Source organism: Vitis vinifera, chromosome 3, assembly GCF_030704535.1.
Source record: "Vitis vinifera cultivar Pinot Noir 40024 chromosome 3, ASM3070453v1".
NCBI classification, from domain to species: domain Eukaryota; kingdom Viridiplantae; phylum Streptophyta; class Magnoliopsida; order Vitales; family Vitaceae; genus Vitis; species Vitis vinifera.
This window is the reverse complement of record NC_081807.1, coordinates 4,995,717-5,020,267: the sequence shown is the minus strand read 5'-3', so window position 1 is coordinate 5,020,267 and position 24,551 is coordinate 4,995,717. Positions and strand designations below refer to the sequence as shown.

The window sequence follows — 24,551 nt, the reverse complement described above, 5'->3', positions numbered from 1 at the left end:
TCATCATTCAATATATAGAGAAAAATTAGTTAGGAGTATTACTCTCTTACACTCCTATGAACTGACTATGTAGCTTGATTCTCGCAAGCTCGATGGGGAGTTGAACCTTTCCAATATAATGCAATGATACAACTGATTCAAGGTTCATAATTCAATACTTGAATTAATATTATTATACATTTATCTAAATTAATCTAAGGGTTAAAATGAGTTACAAAATGTTTTCAAGATAATATTTTATCGGAAGTAATTTTAATGTCAATGAAATACAGAAAAAGTTGAACTAAGTACATAATTACGTTTGCCATAACATCTTGACTCAATTACAAAAAATTTTGCATTCATTTTCAGTCTTTAATGATGACAGACCATTGGGTGAATCCTAATTTGATATTGTGTAATCTATGGAAAGCATTTGGAAGGCTTTTTAGCCAACTAAACGTGTGTAGCTGTAACCCTCTCATACAATATTGCCTTTTTTTTTTGCCTTTCTTTTTAATTGAAAAAAGGCATGAGATTTGACCAAATCAAGGCAAGTACAAAGTGGGGAATTAACTATTGGTGGGCATTGACTCAATTTAGCTGAAACATGTTAAATATTCATTCCTCTTGCAAACAATTTTTTTTTTTTTTTAAAAAAGAGTTGAATTTTAGTATTGCAAACGTCACCATAGCATCATGCACTTGCATAGGATCTTGTTACCATCTTTGGAAATTTGTTTAAATGCTTTCAACGATTAATCAACCATCATTTATTTTAAAATCCATGGATTAGTACCTTATGAAGAAAAAAAAAATTAAGAAAAAATATTTTAGATAAATGTATTTAATAAACCTCTAAAAATAGATTATATTATCAAAAAATATAAATTTTGTAAATGAAATAAACTTACAAAATTTGAAACTAAATGAAATTTAGTGTAATTACGCTAAACCTCATACGATGTGAATAAAATATAATCAACGAAAAGCTTATGAAATTTTTGTTGTGAGATGTCATTAACATAATTAAAATCATATGAGCTTATAAGAGGAAGGATCCAAGGTATTAATATAATGGTTAAAGTTGATAATTTTATTCTAAAGATTTGATTTGAGAATACTTCACTATTATTGAATCTTGTACTAGCATTTTTGAATCAAAGATACTAAATTAAGGTAAGTATATAGTTTTTGATTTGGTCAGATAATAACAAGAAAATTAAAAGAAGTAAAAAAAATTCAAGAAAGTTTAAAATATCATTTTTTTTTTAAAAGAAAAAAAAACTTGGTTTTCACTTTTCAACTTTATTAAACTTTCTATCATATGTATTTTAATTCGGGTTTTTATGCATATAAAAAGAAATAAATTCGATAAGGGCGATATGTATCTAGAGGAAAGATTATTTTTGTCACTACTTCACCATCATTCTTAAACTTTCAAAATCCAGGTTTTAACCATAAAATCTTAAAATTTCTTTTGAGGAAAGACAAAGATTAAGGATTCAAGCCGTTAAGTTTCAATACAATTTTGAAGTGATCGAGTAAGAAGCAAGAAATAGTACTGCATCACGCATATGAGTAAAGAATATGTGTAGATTGAAATTAATAATAATTATATATCAATCCTTAATTTAACAATACATTAGGAAGGGTAAAGTATCTCATAATACTTGAAAACAATATTAAGATTTTGGTAAAGATTAAAAATTACTTTTAACAATAGGTATAAAATCACTTGAAATCATTTTTGAATTGATTTGAGAGGTAATTCTTTAAAATCAATTTTTTGTTACGTGAGACATCACAAAAAATACCACGTATGAAAGCAAACTTGAGTTGCCCTTATAAGATGGACAAAACTATATCATCTTTTGGCTTGATCATAACCTCTCCCACCCATATAAAACCCAATTTAAAAAAAAAAAGAAAAAGAAAAATATGTTTGATAATTAAAAAATAGAAAACAATTTTTTGTTGTTAAAAATATAGAATAAAATATTTTTTTAAAACATATTTTAGTTACTTTTAATTGTTTTTATTTATTTTCTTAAAGTTATTTTAAAAGATAATTATACAAATACAAACAAGGATTGAAAATAAAATACCATAAAATTAGGGTTAGATAATTACTTTCTCAACCTTTGACATGTTTTATGCTTTACTTTATCACATTCCAAGCCGAATACTTCTCAAATTGATTATAACAGTCAATGAATAGTTTATTAAGTGAAGAAATAATATTAAAATGTGAAAAAAATACTTATTACCCAAGTTTAAAGTTATCGCAATTCACCGTTATATGAAAAATCATGAGTAGTCATGTACACATCTCTTTAATAAAAAAATTTTAAAAATAAAAATTCATGACTACTATATTTTAAAGGTTTTTGAGAAATTTTACTTTAAAACTATTAATTCAAAATTGGGTCTATCCAAATTCAATGTTTGAACCAAGTGTGAAAAAAAATCATTTGTTTTATTAATGTAAGGAGGGTTTGTAATTAGAGGCAAAGTATTGGTTTTAATGAGTTTGAGTTGTAAGCTATTAGGTTTTGAACGTGAGGGAAAAAAGTGTAAAATATGCAAAAATTTGAAGGGTTAAAATACATTTAACCCTAAAAGTTATTTTTTAGAAAGTATTTAAAAATATAGAAAAATAAATTAAAAACATTTCAAGTTTTAAAATTACCTTTAATTTTTACAAAATATCAAATAATAATTAGAAAAAAAAAAACTATTTTGTGGAATTGTTTTCAATAATACCTTCCAAACATATATGCCTTTGGAAATATAATTTCACTTTAATGCAAATATGTAATTAAGAAGTTATAAAAAGGGGAAGGAAATGAAACTGGCCCCAAATGCTAAGACAATCCCTTTAAATTTCCATATATGGAACTGCTTTATCTTATATAGTTATATATATGTAACCAATCGTGACATCTATTAATACATAAAACTAAGAAGAGTATTAATGAAATTAGTGTGTTTTATATTTCTAAAACATATGAAGCAAATCAGCAGCATACCAACAGTACTGATGATCAATATTGCTATATATTCTAGGATTAAATCCTCCCACAACTCAAATCTTATTGTTTCCAAATTAGCAAACGCCTGAAACACTGAAGCACTGCATCTTCTTCTTCCCTGGCCAATTCTCCATTGATCAGCCATGGTAAGGACCAATCAGCGGCATCACAAAGAACTTCATCATCCCCTCTTTGCAATGCACCCCATCATGTTCCCCGCAGGCAAAGTAGTGAGGCCACCAGTTCTTCAGCACAAACTCGAAACCCTCACCGCCTCCTTGAGCCACCGTAGCCACCTGCTCCGCCCTGCTGAGGTCGCATGTCATGAAGCTCCGAAGATTTGGCAGCAAGTACACACTGTGAGGAAATGTTGTCTTGCTTGGAGGATCATACTTGAACACTGCAACAATCACCATATTATACACAATTCCGCCATGCAAAGATCAGAGAAATCAAGTATCGAAAATGGAAATATTTTTTGATTGATAAATATAAGACTGACCTAAAGTATCATTAACGTAGAAGGGGCCATTATTGAAAACCCAGTCAGTGTAGTTAAAGCCATAGCGCCAGTGGTCTGATCCACCCACGATGAACTTCTTGGGAGGTCGGGTGCTATTATTATTGGGGTGAAATGGATGACCATTTCTGGGACCCCAAAAGCTGTGGTTGAAGCCGAAATTCGAATAGTTTGCAGGCCTGCCTGCAATGGGTCTGCTTGCCGTACCAACTGCTAACATGGACGCAGTTAATACCAATAAGGTGAGTACCCCTTGTGCACAAGTGAAACCCATCTCTTGACTATCTTTTATCTGCCTGACATTAATGATATCTTAAACTAGAGATGGAAACTTGATTGTGGAAATGAATGGTGGCGCATATGAGTTGATAGGGTTTATATATAGGAATTAATGGACAAGTGCAGAAGGGCCAAAATTACCTTTTGCTAGCTGAATTATTGGGTTGGTTTGTAGGAACATGGAAAAAGTTGTGCAGAATTTGTTGAATTGGGTGTGTCTTCCACTTGGGTCCTCTTATCTTCTAAGTTTTTTTCTCATACACTGGTAAATTTGTGACAGCTTCTTATGAGTCAAGATTAGCGGAGGGTAGGCTAAGGGCCTAATTTTCATTTGGCTTCACATTGTCCTCATGCTTCGGCACTTAAAACTTATGCCATGTATCATGTGTCCATGCACTAATTAATTATGGATGTTATGTACTGATCAAGTATTAACCTAACCATAAGCACAAGTAGAAATAAAGAAAGACGAGAGGTTTTAATATGATTTAATGATCAATATGATGCTTACGTTTAGGGAGCACACCAATACTCAATAATCCATTAATAAAAAGAAAAAGAATGATTATAATAACAAGACTCTCTTTTCTCATAATTTATGATCATACTTTGAATTTTTTTCTCTAAAAACAAATCTTAAACCATAGAAGAGTTAAAATATGATAGGGATAGATTCATCATTCAATAAATAAACAAAAATTTACTAGAGGCACTACTCCCTTAAAACACCTGTAAGCTAATAGTATAATTCAATTCTCCTTAGCTCAATGTTGATTTGAACCTTCAACGTCCATTATATAGTGCAGCAAGATTGATTCAAGCTTCACAATCTAATACTAGGATTAACATTACTACCCATTTGCCTAAATAAATCTAAAGAATGAAATGTGTTACAAAATGTTTTCAATAGAATATTTTATCTGAAGAAATTTTAAAGTCAATGAAAGATAGATAATGTTGAACTAAACTTTTTCTGGACATAATTACATTTAGCATAACATCTTGACTCAATTACAAAAAAAATTGTGCATTCATTTTCAGTCCTTAATGATGACAAACCATTGGGTATAATCCTCTCAACTAAACATGTGTAGCTATAATCCTCTCATACAAAATTGGTTTTTCTTAAAAAAAAAAAAATTGAAAAAAGCATGAGATTTGACCAAATCATGGCAAATACAAAGTGGGGAATTAACCATTGGTGGACATTGACTCAATCTAGCTAAAACATGTTAAATATTCATCCCTCTTACAAACAATTTAAAAAACAAAGGTTGAATTTTGGTATTGCAAACATCACCTATCATCATGCGATCATCGACATAGTGTCATGTTACGATTTTTGCAACTTCGTTTCAATGTATTTAACTTAACAAAAATAGGATTAATTTCACTGCCGTCCACAGGCTTGGTGCAGATAGAACCGACCACAATTGATTTTAAATTTTATTAGTTAACATCCATGTAAATTTTTATCATGGGTTGCTACCAAGACAAATAAAATCAAAGGAGCTTGTAATCAGGAACAAGAGAATTGAAGATGTTATAGTGTAGTGGTTGAAGTAGATATTTTACTCTCAAGATTTGATTTGAGACTGTTTCACAATTATTGAGTCTTATATTAAGATTTTTGAATTGAAAATGTTGAATTAAGGTAAGCATATGGTTTTTGATTTGGTCAAATAATAATACAAAGTCAAAAGAAGTTTGAAAAATTTTAAGAAAGTTTAAGGATTGGTTTGTGAACCATTTTTAAGAATTGAAAATAGTTCTCAAGAATAAAAAATGTAGAAAATACGTTTGACAATTCAAAATTATTTTTTCTTTTTTGTCCTTAAGAACAAAAAATAATATGTTTTTAAATAACATTTTTTAATTATTTTTTATTATTTTTACTTATTTTATGAGGATTGTTTTAAGAAATAATTATATTAACATGTAGAATTATTAAAATAAAATATTAGATATAAAAATAATTTTTAAAACATATTTAAAAATATTTTAAATTCTCAAATTCTATAAAATATGAAAGATCAATTTTAAAAACTTTTTAAAAAAATTATTTTTTAGAATTGTTTTTGAAATTAGTTATCAAACAAGACCTAAAATGACATTTATTTTTATTGGTTTGCACTTTTCAATTTTATTAAACTTCATATTATATTTTAATTAGGATTTTTGTGTATATAAAAAGAAAATTATTTTTCATAATCCTAGAAGGAAGGCATTTACCCAATTTTGTATCAACATCATCATCATTATCATCACCATCATAATATTACTTTTGTTTTTTTTATTATTATAAAAAATAATGAAAGAAATGTCAATTTTAATTTAATTATATTAAACAAATAAGTTGATTGTTCATGATTAATACAAAAACAGTTATAAAATTTGTATATCTTTTCTCTCAGACGTGTAAACAAACCATTACATTTTTGTATTGCTGGATATCCTACAACTGTTGAGTCTGAAGACTCTTTATTTCTTTAAAATTCAGAACATGGAAATTAAGCAAAAAAAACACATAAGAAGAAGAAGCACTGCATCTTCCCTAGCCATTCTCCATTCATGATCAGCCATGGCAGGGACGAAACAGCGGCATCACAGAGAACTTCATCATTCCCTCTTTGCAGTGCAGCCCATTGTGTTCCCCGCAGGCAAAGTAGTGAGGCCACAAGTTCTTTAGCACAAACTCAAACCCCTTGCTGCCTCCTTGCGCCACCGTAGCCACTTGCTTGGCTCTGCTCAGATCGCACGTCAGGAAGCTCCCAAAGTTTGGCAGCAAGTATACGCTGTGAGGAAATGTGGTGCTGTTTGGAGGATCATACTTGAACACTGAATCCAGCATCATATTAACAATTAATACAGAGGGGTTATTTCATTTTCTTCTTAAGTATCAAAAATGGAAGTATTGTTGATGATATAGATATAAAACTCACCCAGAGTATCGTTAATGTAGAAGGGTCCATTCTTGAGAGCCCAATCAGTGTAGTTAAAGCCGTAGCGCCAGCGCTCCGATCCACCGACGATGAACTTCTTGGGAGGCCGGGTATTATTGGGGTGGAAAGGATTGTTTCTGGGACCCCAAATGCTGTGATTGAAGCCGGAATTCCAGTGATTTGCAGGCTTACCTGCAATGGGTCTGTTTGCCATACCGACCGCTAACAGGGAAGCAATTAACACCAGTAAGGTGACTATTCCTTGTCCAGAAGTGAAACCCATCGCTTTGCTGGCTTCCTCTCTTCCTCAAATGAATCTAGAATCAGAAACCGAAAGCTGGTAGTTGCAATGGAGGCATGAGTTTGTGGGGGTTTAAATACCGGAGTTGGACTAGTGCGGAACAGCAGGAAATCGCCTTTTGGCAGAATGGGGTTGGTCGGACATGGAAAATAATCAAATATGGTGGTGAATTTCTTGAGTTGGGCGAGGCCTCCACTTTGGCCCTCTGGTTTCAAACGCTTCTCTGTCATACACAGTGATAAATGTGTCACACGTACTTAGGAGTTGGGACTCAATATCAGTGGACCCTTAAATTTTATTTATTTTTTCATTGGAGGGCAGCTGATAGGGTACCCACTAAAGGGTCCTCATGCAAATTGCTATAGGTTATGATTAGCTAGGCACCTAAATTTTCCTTATATGATAAGGGGTGCTAAATTCTCATTGATAATTAATTAAAATTTTTCCATGAATTTGCTATGAACATTCATGGACTGGATGGACTGCTGCTATATGTGTTTGAATTTATATACACTAAGTGTGGAAGACTCTCTCAGGAGTCGACCAACTGCATGGACCTATTCTGTCTGTTTATGTTTTTTTAAAGCCATGAAATTTGACTAGGAGTAGGTGGTGCGATTTGAACTGCAACAGAAGGTGGGAAAGTAGAGGTAAAAGATATGTTAAATATCCAATTATTCATTTACAAACTCATACTTCACTTTATTACGATCGACTTACGGTATGATGACCTCCTTTTTTATAAAAAAAAAAATTATTGAAATGAATTTTTTTTCCATTTTTCTTTCTATCTCTCCATCATTGAAAGATAATATACTATTTCAAAAAATAAATAATTTAAAATTACGGAGCAGAGCAACTAACTATGGATATGATGTTGGAAATAGATTGATGTTATACCACCCTTCAATTTGATTTAGCAAAAGCAACATATCATTATAAGTTTTTTAACAAATTTTAATTATATTTAAATTTCTTTAATATTTTTCATAATACAACCAAATTTAAGAAAATCATTTTTCTTAATATTCTTTTTTTTTCTTGTTAATACTTTTCAATAACCACAAATAACCTAAACAAAACTTATAACCATAATTTTTAAAGATATTATGAAAGTTTTATGAAATACAAAATAAATTTTATATAAATCAAAATGTGGCTTTTGAGGCCAACAACATGTTTGTGGCTTTTATGAGTTTAGTCTTAATTCTTTTGAACTTCTGTCATTGGGACGTTATCATAGGTTTTATTTAAGTTTATTATACTTAACTCTTTTGAACTCTCATCATTGCAACATCATCCTAAGTTTTATCTAAATTTATTCTTAGTTGTTTTGGACTCTTATCGTTGAAACGTCATCCTAAGTTTTATCTAAGTTTATTCTTAATTCCTTCAGATTTTCATCATTGCAAAGTCATCATATATTCTAAGCTTATTCTTAATTGCTTTAAAGATGTTATCCTAAGTTCTATCTAAGTTTATTCTTAATTACTTTGGACTCTTGTCATTAGAACGACATCCTAGGTTCTAAGTTTATTCTTAATTGCTTTAAACTCCCATCACTGAAACATAATCCTAAGTTCTATATAAGTTTATTTTTGGGTCCTTTGGACTTCTGTTTAATAGAATTATTCAAGAAGAGATAAAAGCATTTAATCAAGTTTAAGATTGAGATGATCATATCCCTACATTTAGGAGCACTCCAAAACTCAATAATCTACTAATGAGATGAAAAGAAGGTTCCAATGATGAAGACTCCCTTTTCTCTTAATTTATTATCACACTGTGATTTTTTTTTTTTAAATGAACATTAAATTATAAGAGAGTTAAAATGTAATAGGAATAAATTCATCATTCAATATATAAATAAAAATTAACTAAGGGCACTACTCTCTTACACTCGAGCTGACTATGTAGCTTGATCCTCGCAAGTTCAATGGGGAGCTGAACCTCCAACATCTCTAATATAATGCAATGAGACTGATTCAAACTTCATAATTCAATACTCGAATTAATATTATTATTCATTTATCTAAATTAATCTAGGGATTAAAATGTGTTACAAAATGTTTTCAACGGAATATTTTATCTTAAGCAAATTTAATGTCAATGAAATATATAGAAAAAGTTGAACTAAACCTTTTGAGTACATAATTAGGTTTGTCATAACATCTTGACTCAATTACAAAAAATTGTGCATTCATTTCCAGTCCCTAATGATGACAGACCATTGGGTGAATCCTAATTTGATATTGTGTAATCTATGGAGAGCATTTGGAAGGCTTTTTAGTCAACTAAACGTGTGTAGCTGTAACCCTCTCATACAAAATTGTCTCTTTTTTTTTGTCTTCTTTTTAATTGAAAAAAGGCATGAGATTTGACCAAATCAAGGCAAATACAAAGTGGGGAATTAACGATTGGTGGGCATTGACTCAATTTAGCTGAAACATGTTAATGTGGACCCCGCATTTTCGACTCATCTCAATGCGTTTCCCACTCGATGGCGAGCTCGATTTTATTTGAAAAATTGATTTTTATTTATTAAGAAAATGACTTGGAGTCGCCACTTATTTTTGTTTTATTTTTAAAGGGTAAACAAAATAAGAAAGAAAAACCCTAAGCGTGACTCCTTATTTTGGAAAAGGTGGTCTGTGAAAAACCGGATCGGGTTCGGGGGTCAGGTTACTTATCGGGAAGGTATGGTAAAGACCGTAGTACCCTTCTAAGTCCCTAAAGTGGGTCTCTACTAATAAAATGAAGCAATCATGACAATTAATTAGGAAGTCAATGAATACTCGAATCGATCATGCACGTATGAGAATCAAAACATGTATATAAAGATACCAGAATGAGAATAGATGCGTACCTGAACGACGAACCACAAGGCGCAATCAAAAACAGGGTTAATGAACAAATGAATATGTACATATACTTATACGCATGTCAAGGAACAGAATAAATCAGATATGAATGGTGATCAAATCAATCAATCAATCAATCAATTATAAAATCACCTATGTGGGGCCCCCACCAAAGCCCGTTTTATTTTTGTATAAATTAATTCCATAAATTCCATTATTTGGAATAACAGAATTAAATTCGTACTTATTTTAAAACATTTTAAAAAAACCATGGGAGTTATAAAAATTGCTTGCCAGAAGAAAAAGTGGCGGCAAAATTTTATTGGAAATGGGATTTTGGTACCTAAAACTCTAAGAGATTTGATGATTTGAAATTTATTTTAACAAAACGAAATTTGAAAAGTGGTTCACGAGATGGAGTTCGAAAGAATTATTTCCAAAATCAGGGAAGAGAGAATGAGAGGTGGCACGTGGCTTAAAGACGGCCCATACTAAAGGTGGCCATGCATGACCTAGTAAGAATGGGGCCCAGAGTGGAATGAGTGGGCCATGGAAAGTTTAGGATGAGATTTCGGGTTCTGGGTACTGTAGGGCAACCGTGCATGGAGAATCACAACGCGTGGGACCCGAGGTGGAAAAGTTAGGATGATTACATTGCAGCATGGATGATTGCATGGTAATGCGGATAATTGCAGCTGCCATGAATTTCCTATTTTGCTGACTATTGTGCAAACCGAGTATACCACCATGGGTGAACCCTTTCTTCTTTCATCAGCCTATTTGACTCCTTTCCTCGAGGCAACTAGATTTCTCTGATTATCTCACGTTATAACTGTGCACAAAGCTCAGCCAGGCAACAAACTCTGTACCATATTTGCAATGGTGATCCGAACCATTTATTCCAACAGCTTATCAACTGTTTCTGCGAGTAGCTCGAAGGTGATAGAAGCCAATGTTCGATTTCTGAACAAGAAACCGCAACTCATTCCGCACATGCCCAATTCGTGCTTTCACTGTTGATATCTTCTGCTGGCTCTCATTCTACAAGCTTTTCTTTTGGTATCCCTTTCTCTAATCGATACAAAACCCTATTTGAACCCAAGTCCTTCAGATTCCTTGCCTCCCCCAAACAGATACAGGTGACTACTGTTTAGAACAGTATAACTAACGTCCAAAGCTTCAGAATATTTCACAGATGCTGGTGGAAGTGGCTGTCAAGGCTGGTAGATGAGGTCAGAAGCGTTCCTTTCACTGAATCTGATTTATAAGTGCTATGATTCCGTCCTTAGCATCCTCAGGTTTAAGTTCTGGGTCATTACAGCAGCATCCTCTGTCCATTGGTCCACTTGGAAGGCTTGAGTACTCCCCGACACTGCCAGATTGATCAATGTGAGTGTCATTTGGAACTCGGCACTTAAGAAGGAACAATTTCTTGAGATGGAATTTTAGAGTGGAGCTTCTTTTCAATAGCAGGCAATTTATCGTGCTCATCAGAATATTGGCTGTCTACAATGGTGGGTAATGTCGTTTCTGTGCATGACCACTACATCCATTAGCTGAAGCTGTGTAGATTAGAATAATTACCCGTCCATGGGAACTCAAACACCAGCGCTGAAGCTGTAGCAACAGGCGTTGAAACTTCTTCCTCCATCATGCGTGCTATATCTCGTGTATCGGCACCGCACTCTGAAACTCACCCGCTATGTTTGGGTTCTCTTCCATAAGTAGTGCCACAAGATCAACACTGAACAAAAGAAGATTTCTGGTTTGATGAGCAAACATTGATTTCATGTTCATTCTCAGTAGAAGCTTGGAGCCTTTCTTCCTGAAGGGTTTTCAGTAATGAAAGAGCAACAATATCTTTTATGGCAAGTACAAGCATACACGATTATGGGGCACCATTATCGTCCAAACTACCAAGAAGCTTCGCACCATTCTTAACTCTGGGTGAAAACAGGACAGCCTCCTTATCCCAATCAGCTTAAAAAATCATAGAGAAAACCCATTTTCCGGAGGACATTGTGAGAAAAACAAACATGATAGGTATCAGGAAATATGGTTATGAAAGGTGGTGAGAAAAGGATAATGGATATGAGAAGGTCTTAGAGTGAGAAAATGGGTTTGACGGATGGTTTGATGGGTAATGAAGGCTGCCATGCATATGGGAGAGTATGAGACACGGGCATGAAACAATGGATTTGATGGATATGGGATGCATGCATGAGATGGATGACAGAGGATGAGATGGACGGGTTTGATGGGTAAGAAAAGAAAGGGTATGAAGACACGTGGTGTTAAAAAGAAATATGGCATACATGGGGCAAAAGAGACTCGGGTAGGTGCCATTCCCCATAGCTGGTTCATCAAAGACATCATTATATCCACAACCCGTATAGTTGTTATGACCATCAGTCATGGATTCCACACCAAGACTAGGAGAGCTGCTGCTTACTGCATGCATCAATAGAATACACCTGAAAACCATTGTTGTCTACCTCATCAAGGTATCATTATGATACCATCAGTAAGCACCAGCAACGTGAAGTGTGAACACAAGAGAGATCCCAACTAGAACAGATATTTTCCTCTCTCCTTTCGACGTTGTTTGCTTCCGAAGAATTTCATTGGACTTGAACATTACAGCGGATATCCAAATAGTAACAAAGAATCATTGCAGATATTGCCGGATGAAAATCACCAACAGCAGCAAAGTGGAAGGAAGCACCTGCTCAATCCACCTCGCAGCCTGCTGAATATCGTATCTCTGATAAGACGAAATCCTTCCATTGGCCCCCAGCCTCAACAGCAGATTGCAACGCCGGCGCAAATTCCTTCTGATTCCCAAGTGGGAAAACCTCAAAAGCATTAGCAACCTATGCCACACCCCAGCTTGTCCGCAAAGTGCATAAACTCCAAGTGCCCGCTAGGAAACAGATCCATAGCCACCACTGCCCAGAAAATCTCTAGACAAAATACTCTCTTCTCTCTCTAGTCCAGAAAATTCCTCCACTGAGAATCTCACGGTGCCTTACCTTTTCGTGCCAAGATAGGAAATCTGGTGTATGCCATGGATGGGTGCGAGGAACAGGGAAAAATAACCGAAATAGAGTACAAATGGTAGAAACAAAGGGGAATCATACAAGGTACATTACATATTGTTATCAACGGACCTTGATGAGGGTGGGTGAAATCAAATGAGTATCAAACAAAAAAAACAAAGCAGGAGTACATATATATCATGGGGAAGATGAAATAAGGACAAACTGATCTTCAGCAAGAACTATATAAAAAAGAATATATCTTAACATACTTACTAGCAATCCCCAAATATCTCCCAAAAATGAGAAGATAGAGAGAAGAAAAGCATACCTGAGAATGGTTTTCTCCAACAAGATCGACAGGAACTCAGTAAATCACCCTTCTTCTTCTTCCTTGCTTAGCCCTCCACCTTACTCTGTCTGTAACAGCTTCAACCAGAGAGAACTCCCCTCCAGTCAACACTCCGTTCCTCTCTCACTGCCCAGACGACCTCTCTAAGGTGTCTTCCTTTGAGCTTCACCGTCTGCAACTAGCTCAAAACTCTCTGAAAAACCCTCTTTAGCAGCCTTCCCCTCTCTCCACTCTCAAGCTCTCCCGAATCCCTGGTTTTTCCTTTTTTTCCGTTTTTCTCTCTCCCCCCACTACCCTGCAGCTGCCAGACGACACCCCTCTGCATAACGGAATACGCTCCCCATATATTCCTCTTCTAGAACCTTCCTCCACATGTCAAATTTCTATTGGTTCCTCAAATGCTCAGCTGATTCCCTAGCATCCACTCAGGAGTCGACACGTGGCTAGCCAAGATGGTGACACCTGGCCAAATAATCTGCAGAAAATTCAAAGAGAAAATGTCTCCAAAATGGGGGTCAACAGTTAAATATTTATTCCTCTTGCAAACAATTTTTTTTTTAAAAAAAAAGAGTTGAATTTTAGTATTGCAAACGTCACCATAGCATCATGCAGTTGCATAGGATCTTGTTACCATCTTTGGAAATTTGTTTAAATGCTTTCAACGATTAATCAACCATCATTTGTTTTAAAATCCATGGATTAGTACCTTGTGAAAGAAAAAAAATTCAGAAAAAAGATTTTAGATAAATGTATTTAATAAACCTCTAAAAATATAAATTTTGTAAATGAAATAAACTTACGAAATTTGAAACTAAATGAAATTTAGTGTAATTATGCTAAACCTCATATGACGTGAATAAAATATAATCAACGAAAAGCTTATGAAGTTTTTTTTGTGAGATGTCATTAACATAATTAAAATCATATGAGCTTAAAGAGGAAGGATCCAAGGTGTTAGTGTAATGGTTAAAGTTGATAATTTTATTCTAAAGATTTGATTTGAGAATACTTCACTATTATTGAATCTTGTACTAGCATTTTTGAATCAAAGATACTAAATTAAGGTAAGTATGTAGTTCGTTTTGGTTAGATAACAACAAGAAAATGAAAAGAAGTCAAAAAAATTCAAGAAAGTTTAAAATATCATTTATTTTTTATAAAAATTATATTGGTTTTCACTTTTCAACTTTATTAAACTTTCTATCATATGTATTTTAATTCGGATTAATTTTTATGCATATAAAAAGAAATAAATTCGATAAGGGCGATATGTATCTAGAGGAAAGATTATTTTTGTCATTACTTCACCATCATTCTTAAACTCTCAAAATCAAGGTTTTAACCATAAAATCTTAAAATTTCTTTTAAAGAGGAAAGACAGAGATCAAGGATTCAACAGTCAAGTTTCAATACAATTTTGAGGTGATGAGTAAAAAGCAAGAAAGAATACTGCAACGCATATGAGTAAAGAATATGTGTAGATTAAAATTAATAATAATGACATATCAATCCTTAATTTAACAATACATTAGGAAGGGTAAAGGATCTCATAATACTTAAAAACAATATTAAGCTTTTGGTAAAGATTAAAAATTGCTTTTAACACTAGATATAAAATCACTTGAAATCATTTTTGGATTGATTTGAGAGGTAATTCTTTTAAATCAATTTTTTGTTATGTGAGACATCACAAAAGATACTATGTATAAAAGCAAATCTGAGTTGCCCTTATAAGATGGACAAAACTATATCATCTTTTGGCTTGATCATAACCTCTCCCACCCATATAAAACCCAATTTAAAAAAAGAAAAAGAAAAATATGTTTGATAATTAAAAAATGAAAAAAAAATTTTGTTGTTAAAAATATAAAATAAAGTATTTTTTAAAAACATATTTTAGTTACTTTTAATTGTTTTCATTTATTTTCTGAAAGTTATTTTAAAAGATAATTATACAAATACAAACAAGGATTGAAAATAAAATACCATAAAATTAGGATTAGATAATTACTTTCTCAACCTTTGACATGTTTTACACTTTACTTTATCACATTTCAAACCGAATACTTCTCAAACTAATTATAAAAGTCAATGAATAGTTTATTAAGTGAAGAAATAATATTGAAATGTGAAAAAAAAAAATACTTATTATCCAAGTTTAAAGTTATTTATATGAAAAAATCATGAGTAGTCATATGCATATCTCTTTAATAAAAAAATTTTAAAAATAAAAATTCATGACTACTATATTTTAAAGGTTTTTGAGAAATTTTACTTTAAAGCTGCTAATTCAAAGTTGGGTCTATCCAAGTTCAATGTTCAAACCAAGTGTGAAAAAAAATCATTTGTTTTATAATTGTTTAGAGGGTTTGTAATTAGAGGCAAAGTATTGGTTTTAATAAGTTCGAGTTGTAAGCTATTAGGTTTTGAATGTGAGGGAAAAAAGTGTAAAATATGCAAAAATTTGAAAGGTTAAAATGTATCTAACCCTAAAAGTTATTTTTAAAAAAGTATTTAAAAATATAAAAAATAAATTTAAAAAATTTCAAGTTTTAAAATAACATTTAATTTTTACAAAATATCAAATAATAATTTTTAAAAATTATTTTGTGGATATGTTTTCAAAAATACCTTCCACACATATCTGCCTTTGGAAATATAATTTCACTTCAATGCAAATATGTAATTAAGAAGTTATAAAAAGGGGAAGGAAATGAAACTGGCCCCAAAATGCTGAGACGATTCCCTTTAAATTTCCATATATGGAACTGCTTTATCTTCTATAGTTATATGTAACCAATCGGGACATCTATTAATAGATAGAACTAAGAAGAGTATTAATAAAATTAGTGTGTTTTATATTTCTAAAACATATGAAGCAAATCAGCAGCATACCAACAGTACTGATGATCAATATTGCTATATATTCTAGGATTAAATCCTCCCACAACTCAAATCTTATTGTTTCCAAATTAGCAAACGCCTGAAACACTGAAGCACTGCATCTTCTTCTTCCCTGGCCAATTCTCCATTGATCAGCCATGGTAAGGACCAAGCAGCGGCATCACAAAGAACTTCATCATCCCCTCTTTGCAATGCAACCCATCATGTTCCCCGCAGGCAAAGTAGTGAGGCCACCAGTTCTTCAGCACAAACTCGAAACCCTCACCGCCTCCTTGAGCCACCGTAGCCACCTGCTCCGCCCTGCTGAGGTCGCATGTCAAGAAGCTCCGAAGATTTGGCAGCAAGTACACACTGTGAGGAAATGTTGTCTTGCTTGGAGGATCATACTTGAACACTGCAACAATCACCATATTATACACAATTCCGTCATGCAAAGATCAGAGAAATCAAGTATCGAAAATGGAAATATTTTTTGATTGATAAATATAAGACTGACCTAAAGTATCATTAACGTAGAAGGGGCCATTATTGAGAGCCCAGTCAGTGTAGTTAAAGCCATAGCGCCAATGGTCTGATCCACCCACGATGAACTTCTTGGGAGGTCGGGTGTTATTATTATTGGGGTGAAATGGATGACCATTTCTGGGACCCCAAAAGCTGTTGTTGAAGCCGAAATTCCAATGGTTTGCAGGCCTGACTGCAATGGGTCTGCTTGCCGTACCAACTGCTAACATGGACGCAGTTAATACCAATAAGGTGAGTACCCCTTGTGCACAAGTGAAACCCATCTCTTGACTATCTTTTATCTGCCTTTAATTAATGATATCTTAAACTAGAGATTGAAACTTGATTGTGGAAATGAATGGTGGCGTATATGAGTTGATAGGGTTTATATATAGGAAATGGACAAGTGCAGAAGGGCCAAAATTACCTTCCGCTTGCTGAATTATTGGGTTGGTTCGTAGGAACATGGAAAATGTTGTGCAGAATTTATTGAATTGGGTGTGTCTTCCACTTGGGTCCTCTTATCTTCTAAGTTTTTTTCTCATACACTGGTAAATTTGTGACAGCTTCTTATGAGTCAAGATTAGCGGAGGGTAGGCTAAGGTCCTAATTTTCATTTGGCTTCACATTGTCCTCATGCTTCGGCACTTAAAACTTATGCCATGTATCATGTGTCCATGTACTAATTAATTATGGATGTTATGCACTGATCAAGTATTAATCTAAACATAAGCACAAGTAGAAATAAAGAAAGACCGAGAGATTTTAATATGGTTTAATGATCAATATGATCCATATGCTTAGGGAGCTCGCACACCAATACTCAATAATCCACTAATCAAAGGAAAAGAATGATTATAATAATGAAGACTCTCTTTTCTCTTAATTGAAGATCACACTTTGAATTTTTTCTCTCTAAAAATGAATTTTAAACCATAAAAGAGTTAAAATATAATAGGGATAGATTCATCATTCAATAAATAAACAAAATTTGACTAGAGGCACTACTCCCTTAAAATGCTTGTGAGGTGACCGTATAATTCAATTTTCCTTAGCTCAACGAGGAGCTAAACCTCCGATATCTGTTATATAGTGCAACAAGATTAATTCAAGCTTCACAATCTAATACTTGGATTAACATTACTACCCATTTGCCTAAATAAATCTAAGGAATGAAATGTGTTACAAAGTGTTTTCAAAAAAATATTTTATCCGAATAAATTTCAAAGCCAATGTAACATAGATAACATTGAACTGAACTTTTTCTGCACATAATTACATTTAGCATAACATCTTGACTCAATTACAAAAAAATTGTATTGCGTAATCTATGGAGAGCATTTCCAAGACTTTTTAGTCAACTAACCATGTGTAGCTATAATCCTCTCATACAAAATTGATTTTTCTTTTTAAAAAAATTGAAAAAAGCATGAGATTTGACCAAATCATGGCAAATACAAAGTGGGGAATTAACGATTGGTGGGCATTGACTCAATTTAGTTGAAACATGTTAAATATTCATTCCTCTTACAAACAATTTAAAAAACAAAGGTTGAATTTTGGTATTGCAAACATCAACTATCATCATGATGGTGTCATGTTACGATCTTTGCAACTTCGTTTCAATGTATTTTACTTAACAAAAAGAGGATTAATTTCACTGCCGTCCATGGGTTTGGTGCAGATAGAACCGACCACAATTGATTTTAAATTTTATTAGTAAACATCCATGTAAATTTTTATCATGGGTTGCTACCAAGACAAATAAAATCACACGAGCTTGTAATTAGGAACAAGAGAATTCAAGGTGTTATGGTGTAGTGGTTGAAGTGATCATGTTACTCTCAAGATTTGATTTGAGACTGATTCATTATTATTGAGTCTTATGTTAAGATTTTTGAATTGAAAATGTTGAATTAAGATAAATATATGGTTTTTTATTTGGTTAAGTAATAATAAAAAGTCAAAAGAAGTTTGAAAAATTTTAAGAAAGTTTAAGGGTTTGTTTGTGAATTGTTTTTTAGAAATGAAAATTGTTATCAAGAATAAAAAATACAAAAAATGATGTTTGATAATTAAAATTTATTTTTTATTTTTTGTTCTTAAGAATAAAAAATAGTGTGTTTTTAGATAATATTTTTTAATGATTTTTTATTATTTTCACTTATTTTTATGAAGGTTGTTTTAAGAGATAATTATATTAATATATAGAATTATTAAAAATAAAATATTAGATATAAAAATAATTTTTAAAACATATTTTAAATTCTCAAACGGACTTTGATTATTTTATAAAATATCAAAAAAATAGTTTTCAAAAACTATTTTTTTAAATTATTTTTTAGGATTATTTTCGAAAATAATTACCAAATAAGGCTTAAAATACCATTTTTTTTATTGGTTTGCACTTTTCAATTTTTTTAAACTTCCTATTATATTTTAATTAGGATTTATGTGTATATAAAAGGAAAATTATTTTTCATAATCCTGGAAGGAAAACATTTACCCACTTTTGTATCATCATCATCATCTTTTTATTATAAAAAATAATGAAAGAAATGTCAATTTTAATTTAATTATATTAAACAAATAAGTTGATTATTCTTGATTAATACAAAAACAGTTATAGTTTTTTATTTGGTTAAATAATAATAAAAAGTCAAAAGAAGTTTGAAAATTTTTTAAAAAGTGTTGGATTTGTTTGTGAGCTTAGAATTGAAAATTGTTTTTTATTTTTTATTCTCAATAACAAAAAAATAGTGTATTTTCAAATAATGTCTTTTACTTGTTTTTTATTATTTTCACTTATTTTATAAAGATTGTTTTAAAAAATAATTATATTAACATATAGAATTATTAAAAATAAAATATTATCTATTTAAAACATATTTAAATATATTTTAAATTTTTAAACAAAATTTTGTTCTATAAAATATCAAAGAATAGTTTTCAAAAACTTTTTAACCCTTTGTTTTTTTTTATTATTATAAAAAATAATGAAAGAAATGCCAATTTTAATTTAATTATATTAAACAAAAAAGTTGATTATTCTTGATTAATACAAAAACAGTTATAAAATTTGTATATCTTTTCTGTCGGACGTGTAAACAAACCATTACATTTTTCTATTGCTGTATATCCTACAACTGTTGAGTCTGAAAACTCTTTATTTCTTTAAAATTCAGAACATGGAAATTAAGCAAAAAAACACACAAGAAGAAGAAGAAGAAGCACTGCATCTTCCCTAGCCATTCTCCATTCATGATCAGCCATGGCAGGGACGAAATAGCGGCATCACAGAGAACTTCATCATTCCCTCTTTGCAGTGCAGCCCATTGTGTTCCCCGCAGGCGAAGTAGTGAGGCCACAAGTTCTTTAGCACAAACTCAAACCCCTTGCTGCCTCCTTGCGCCACCGTAGCCACTTGCTTGGCTCTACTCAGGTCGCACGTCAGGAAGCTCCCAAAGTTTGGCAACAAGTATACGCTGTGAGGAAATGTGGTGCTGTTTGGAGGATCATACTTGAACACTGAACCCAGCATCATATTAACAATTAATACAGAGGGTTATTTCATTTTCTTCTTAAGTATCAAAAATGGAAGTATTGTTGATGATATAGATATAAAACTCACCCAGAGTATCGTTAATGTAGAAGGGTCCATTCTTGAGAGCCCAATCAGTGTAGTTAAAGCCGTAGCGCCAGCGCTCCGATCCACCGACGATGAACTTCTTGGGAGGCCGGGTATTATTGGGGTGGAAAGGATTGTTTCTGGGACCCCAAATGCTGTGATTGAAGCCGGAATTCCAGTGATTTGCAGGCTTACCTGCAATGGGTCTGTTTGCCATACCGACCGCTAACAGGGAAGCAGTTAACACCAGTAAGGTGACTACTCCTTGTCCAGAAGTGAAACCCATCGCTTTGCTGGCTTCCTCTCTTCCTCAAATGAATCTTGAATCAGAAACTGAAAGCTGGTAGTTGCAATGAATGGAGGCATGAGTTTGTGGGGGTTTAAATACCGGAGTTGGACTAGTGCGGACCAGCAGGATATCGCCTTTTTGCAGAATGGGGTTGGTCGGACATGGAAAATAATCAAATATGGTGGTGAATTTCTTGAGTTGGGCGAGGCCTCCACTTTGGCCCTCTGGTTTCAAACCCTTCTCTGTCATACACAGTGATAAATGTGTTTGAATTTATATACACTAAGTGTGGAAGACTCTCTCAGGAGTCGACCAACTGCATGGACCTATATATTCTGTCTGTTTATGTTTTTTTAAAGCCATGAAATTTGACTAGGAGTAAGTGGTGCGATTTGAACTGCAACAGAAGGTGGGAAAGTAGAGGTAAAAGATATGTTAAATATCCAATTATTCGTTTACAAACTCATACTTCACTTTATTACGATCGACTTACGTATGATGACCTCCTTTTTAGTACCAAAAATTTAATCAATTTTTTCTTTTTATTGAAATGATTTTTTTTTTCATTTTTCTTTCTCTTTCTCTCCATCATCAAAAGATAATATACTATTTCAAAAAATAAATAATTTAAAAATACGGAGCGGATTGGAGCTACTAACTATGGATATGATGTTGGAAATAGATTGATATTATACCACCCTTCAATTTGATTTAACAAAAGCAACTTATAATTATAAGTTTTTTAACAAATTTTAATTATATTTAAATTTTTTTTATATTTTTCATAATACAACCAAATTTTAAAAAATCATTTTTCTTAACATTTTTTTTTTCCTTAATACTTTTCAATAACCACAAATAACCTAAACAAAACTTATAATAACCATAATTTTTAAAGATATTATATATGAAAGTTTTATGAAATATAAAATAAATTTTATATGAATCCAAATGTGGCTTTTAAGGCCTACAATATGTTTGTGGCTTTCATGAGTTTATTCTTAGTTCCTTTGAACTCCTGTCATTGGGACATCATCCTAGGTTTTATCCAAGTTTATTATACTTAGCTCTTTTGAACTCTCATCATTGCAACGTCATTCTAAGTTTTACCTAAATTTATTCTTAGTTGTTTTGGACTCTTATCATTGAAACGTCATCCTAAGTTTTATCTAAGTTTATTTTTAATTCATTCGGATTCTCATCATTGCAAAGTCATCATATGTTCTAAGTTTATTCTTAATTGCTTTAAACTCTCGTTATTGGGATGTTATCCTAAGTTCTATCTAAGTTTATTCTTAATTACTTTGGACTTTTATCAGTAGAACGACATCCTAGGTTCTAAGTTTATTCTTAGTTGCTTTAAACTCCCATCACTGAGACATAATCCTAAGTTCTATGTAAGTTTATTCTTGGGTCCTTTGGACTTTCGTTTAATAGAATTATTCAAGGAGAGATAGAAGCATTTAATCAAGTTTAAGAAATATATATTTTTTTTTTTACCAAAAGTCAATAACCAAAGCAAAGAATCTTGTTTTAGTAAAAGCTTTTTTACATTCTTTTAGTTCAACACATAATTATTAAGTTCTTGAAACTAGTTTTTACCAAAAAAAAAAAGCTTCAATAAGTTAGGCTTCATTAAAAAAAATTCACATAAATATTTAAACTTTAAAAATTTTATGAAATAAGAAAATTACTCATCTATTCTTTTAAGAAATTCTTCTAAAAATATAGTAAACAAAATACTTACCGTAGTTCATAAGCTTTCAATTTTTAAAAAATAGAAGCTCTCCTTAGAAAATGAACATTTCTTCTTTTTTATATAGAACTGATTTTGTCTTAATAATTTGAAGACCTTAATTTCTTATGTGTTCTCTACATGTTTCTTTTAAGGTAAATGGTTGTAAATAACTAGTCTTACAAATAACAACTACAAATTCATTCAAGTATGGAAAAAAAGATCATATTCATTAATGAGCAAAATGTAGCTAGTGCATTGATGAGTCCAAATGACACCATTAAGAACTCGTAAAGGATGGAATGTTGATGATGGAAGAAAGTAAGCTAAAGACCATCTGATAATAGGATTAGCCTACAAGGGTGTCATAATGAATTACTATTGATGGTTCTTTTGAGGTTATTCAAAAATGATAGTGAAAACCTATTAAAGAAAAACAAAGTAAGGGAATAAGATGATAAATGCCAACAAACCGTTAAAGATTTAAAAGATTGTGACTAAGGAGCCAATATTGGCACTATCAAACTATAACAAGGTATTTGAAGTTCATATGAATACCTTTGACTTTGCTATAAGAGTTCTAATGCAAGATATACATCCCATAGTATTTGAGAGTAACATGCTTAATGATATAGAGAGGTGTTAAACGGTGCAAGAGATCAACTACTTCTAGACAGAAAAAGTTAAGTCCTAAACAAATAATATAATAAAACTTCTTAGCAAAGTTCTCATGCATACAAGAATTGACATGATTACTTTTCTAGCGTGAAAGTGTGAACAAACATATAGTTTTTTTTGCTACTCTCAACCTTTTTCAATAAAGCCCCGCTCCTTAAAGGACCCATCTCGGGTAAAAAAGGAAATTAATAAAATAATCTCATTGCACGTGATGCCTTTTTTAAAAAAGAACTTATTCTTAGTTAAGTCAATTGGGATGAATAATAAAGACAAGACTATACTTAGTAAAACTAATACTATGATTCTATGATTTCCTTCTTCATTTAGAAAAAACACTACATTGCCAAGGTTCAACCTAACAAGGAACACACTTTATAGGATACCTGTGCATAGAGAAATTAGGTTTGAGCAACTTGATTTCTAGTTGCCTAGAAGCAATTCTCCCTTAAGGTAATCTAATTCATTTCTAATAGTTGGAGGATCTTTCTTGAATTGAGCTATTCAACAAAAACTAAAAGCTCTCTGTTTAATAGTTATGCCCTTCTATGTGAAAGCATGAGTTAGCAATAAGGCCTTATTGACAAGGATGTCCCCATAAAAAGGATTTGGCTTTTTGAATGCAATAAGAAAGGGATCTTTCTACCTTTATTATCGCACTTTCCATATTAAGCTAGGTAGTTAGTTAGGGCCAATCTCCGATAAAGGGCTTCCACCTTAACCTATTGGTGGCCCATCCAATATTGTTAGCATTCAGATGGATTCTCACCCTTGGCCTTGAGAAGTGGACACTATCGCCTTGCTCAAGCTTTGGAAACCCCATCAAAGTAGAATTCTCATTCTAGGCCATCCTAATTGTGGGTCCTAGTTTGGGGAAAGGGGAAGGCCCCATTTTATTTAGAAGGTCTAAAGATTCATTTCAAAAATTAGGTATGTTAGATTAGTTAGCTTGTTGATCTATGATCACCATTCTCTTTGTGATCAACCCAATCTATCATTATCCTTATCTTTTTTCAAGTGTGTCATCAATCTTTAGAAGTAAATCAAGTTTTTTTATCCCTCCCATGCTTATTGATTAAGGCAAATGACTCTAATTTTAAAACAATCAAGTCTTTTAAAGTATTCTTTTGTAATAACAATTTTATTTACTTTTCTAGACTTTTAACTATGACTTTCTTTTTCATCTCTAACTTTTGTATTGTGTAACATTAATTAGTTCAAAAAAGTCGACTTACCAACTTCAAGTGGCTTAAATTATTTAAGTATCATGTGGGTTGGTTAGAAAAATACTTTACATTAAATTAAAGGTCATTATCTTATAGGTATTTATGAAACTTTCTGAAATCGTTATAATTCATAATTAACTCAATTAGGCTTCACAAGCTATGGACAAGAGTACATAATTTTTCTAAACTTCTTTACATTGCTTCAAAAAATTCGCCTTAACTATAATATAAGCACGAGGTCCTTGTAGTCTTGTAAAAACTTTTGAAATGCTCGGAGAGGCTC

General features: G+C 32.2%; 4 protein-coding genes across 4 annotated transcripts; all 4 read right to left on the bottom strand.

The window, feature by feature from the left end:
- Nucleotides 1-3,013: 3,013 nt before the first annotated feature.
- On the bottom strand, nt 3,014-3,859 carry LOC100250324 (uncharacterized). The gene is made up of 2 exons (XM_002281863.4): nt 3,517-3,859; nt 3,014-3,414 (listed from the first exon to the last, which is right to left on the bottom strand). Exons 1-2 carry the CDS (start codon nt 3,806-3,808, stop codon nt 3,152-3,154), a joined length of 555 nt encoding a protein of 184 aa, XP_002281899.2. The 5' UTR covers nt 3,809-3,859; the 3' UTR covers nt 3,014-3,151.
- A 2,369-nt stretch (nt 3,860-6,228) lies between these two features.
- LOC100255503 (uncharacterized) lies at nt 6,229-13,781 on the bottom strand. The gene is made up of 3 exons (XM_059735894.1): nt 13,287-13,781; nt 6,756-7,279; nt 6,229-6,651 (listed from the first exon to the last, which is right to left on the bottom strand). The coding sequence occupies exons 2-3, from the start codon at nt 7,036-7,038 to the stop codon at nt 6,389-6,391; spliced, it is 546 nt and encodes a 181-aa protein (XP_059591877.1). The 5' UTR covers nt 7,039-7,279; nt 13,287-13,781; the 3' UTR covers nt 6,229-6,388.
- Nucleotides 13,782-16,215: 2,434 nt separating this feature from the next.
- Nucleotides 16,216-17,057, bottom strand: LOC100243470 (uncharacterized). The gene is made up of 2 exons (XM_002281825.4): nt 16,708-17,057; nt 16,216-16,605 (listed from the first exon to the last, which is right to left on the bottom strand). The coding sequence occupies exons 1-2, from the start codon at nt 16,997-16,999 to the stop codon at nt 16,343-16,345; spliced, it is 555 nt and encodes a 184-aa protein (XP_002281861.2). The 5' UTR covers nt 17,000-17,057; the 3' UTR covers nt 16,216-16,342.
- Nucleotides 17,058-19,854: 2,797 nt separating this feature from the next.
- LOC100248603 (uncharacterized) lies at nt 19,855-20,727 on the bottom strand. Its single transcript, XM_002281816.4, has 2 exons — nt 20,347-20,727; nt 19,855-20,243 (listed from the first exon to the last, which is right to left on the bottom strand). Exons 1-2 carry the CDS (start codon nt 20,627-20,629, stop codon nt 19,981-19,983), a joined length of 546 nt encoding a protein of 181 aa, XP_002281852.1. The 5' UTR covers nt 20,630-20,727; the 3' UTR covers nt 19,855-19,980.
- Between the last annotated feature and the right edge of the window lie 3,824 nt (nt 20,728-24,551).

Coding starts and splice junctions, on each gene's coding strand:
- LOC100243470 (XM_002281825.4), bottom strand. CDS start 16,999: ATGGGTTTCACTTGTGCACAAGGGGTACTCACCTTATTGGTATTAACT. Junction 16,606..16,707: donor CTACGTTAATGATACTTTAG/GTCAGTCTTATA, acceptor TGATTGTTGCAG/TGTTCAAGTATGATCCTCCA.
- LOC100248603 (XM_002281816.4), bottom strand. CDS start 20,629: ATGGGTTTCACTTCTGGACAAGGAGTAGTCACCTTACTGGTGTTAACT. Junction 20,244..20,346: donor CTACATTAACGATACTCTGG/GTGAGTTTTATA, acceptor TGCTGGGTTCAG/TGTTCAAGTATGATCCTCCA.
- LOC100250324 (XM_002281863.4), bottom strand. CDS start 3,808: ATGGGTTTCACTTGTGCACAAGGGGTACTCACCTTATTGGTATTAACT. Junction 3,415..3,516: donor CTACGTTAATGATACTTTAG/GTCAGTCTTATA, acceptor TGATTGTTGCAG/TGTTCAAGTATGATCCTCCA.
- LOC100255503 (XM_059735894.1), bottom strand. CDS start 7,038: ATGGGTTTCACTTCTGGACAAGGAATAGTCACCTTACTGGTGTTAATT. Junction 6,652..6,755: donor CTACATTAACGATACTCTGG/GTGAGTTTTATA, acceptor TGCTGGATTCAG/TGTTCAAGTATGATCCTCCA.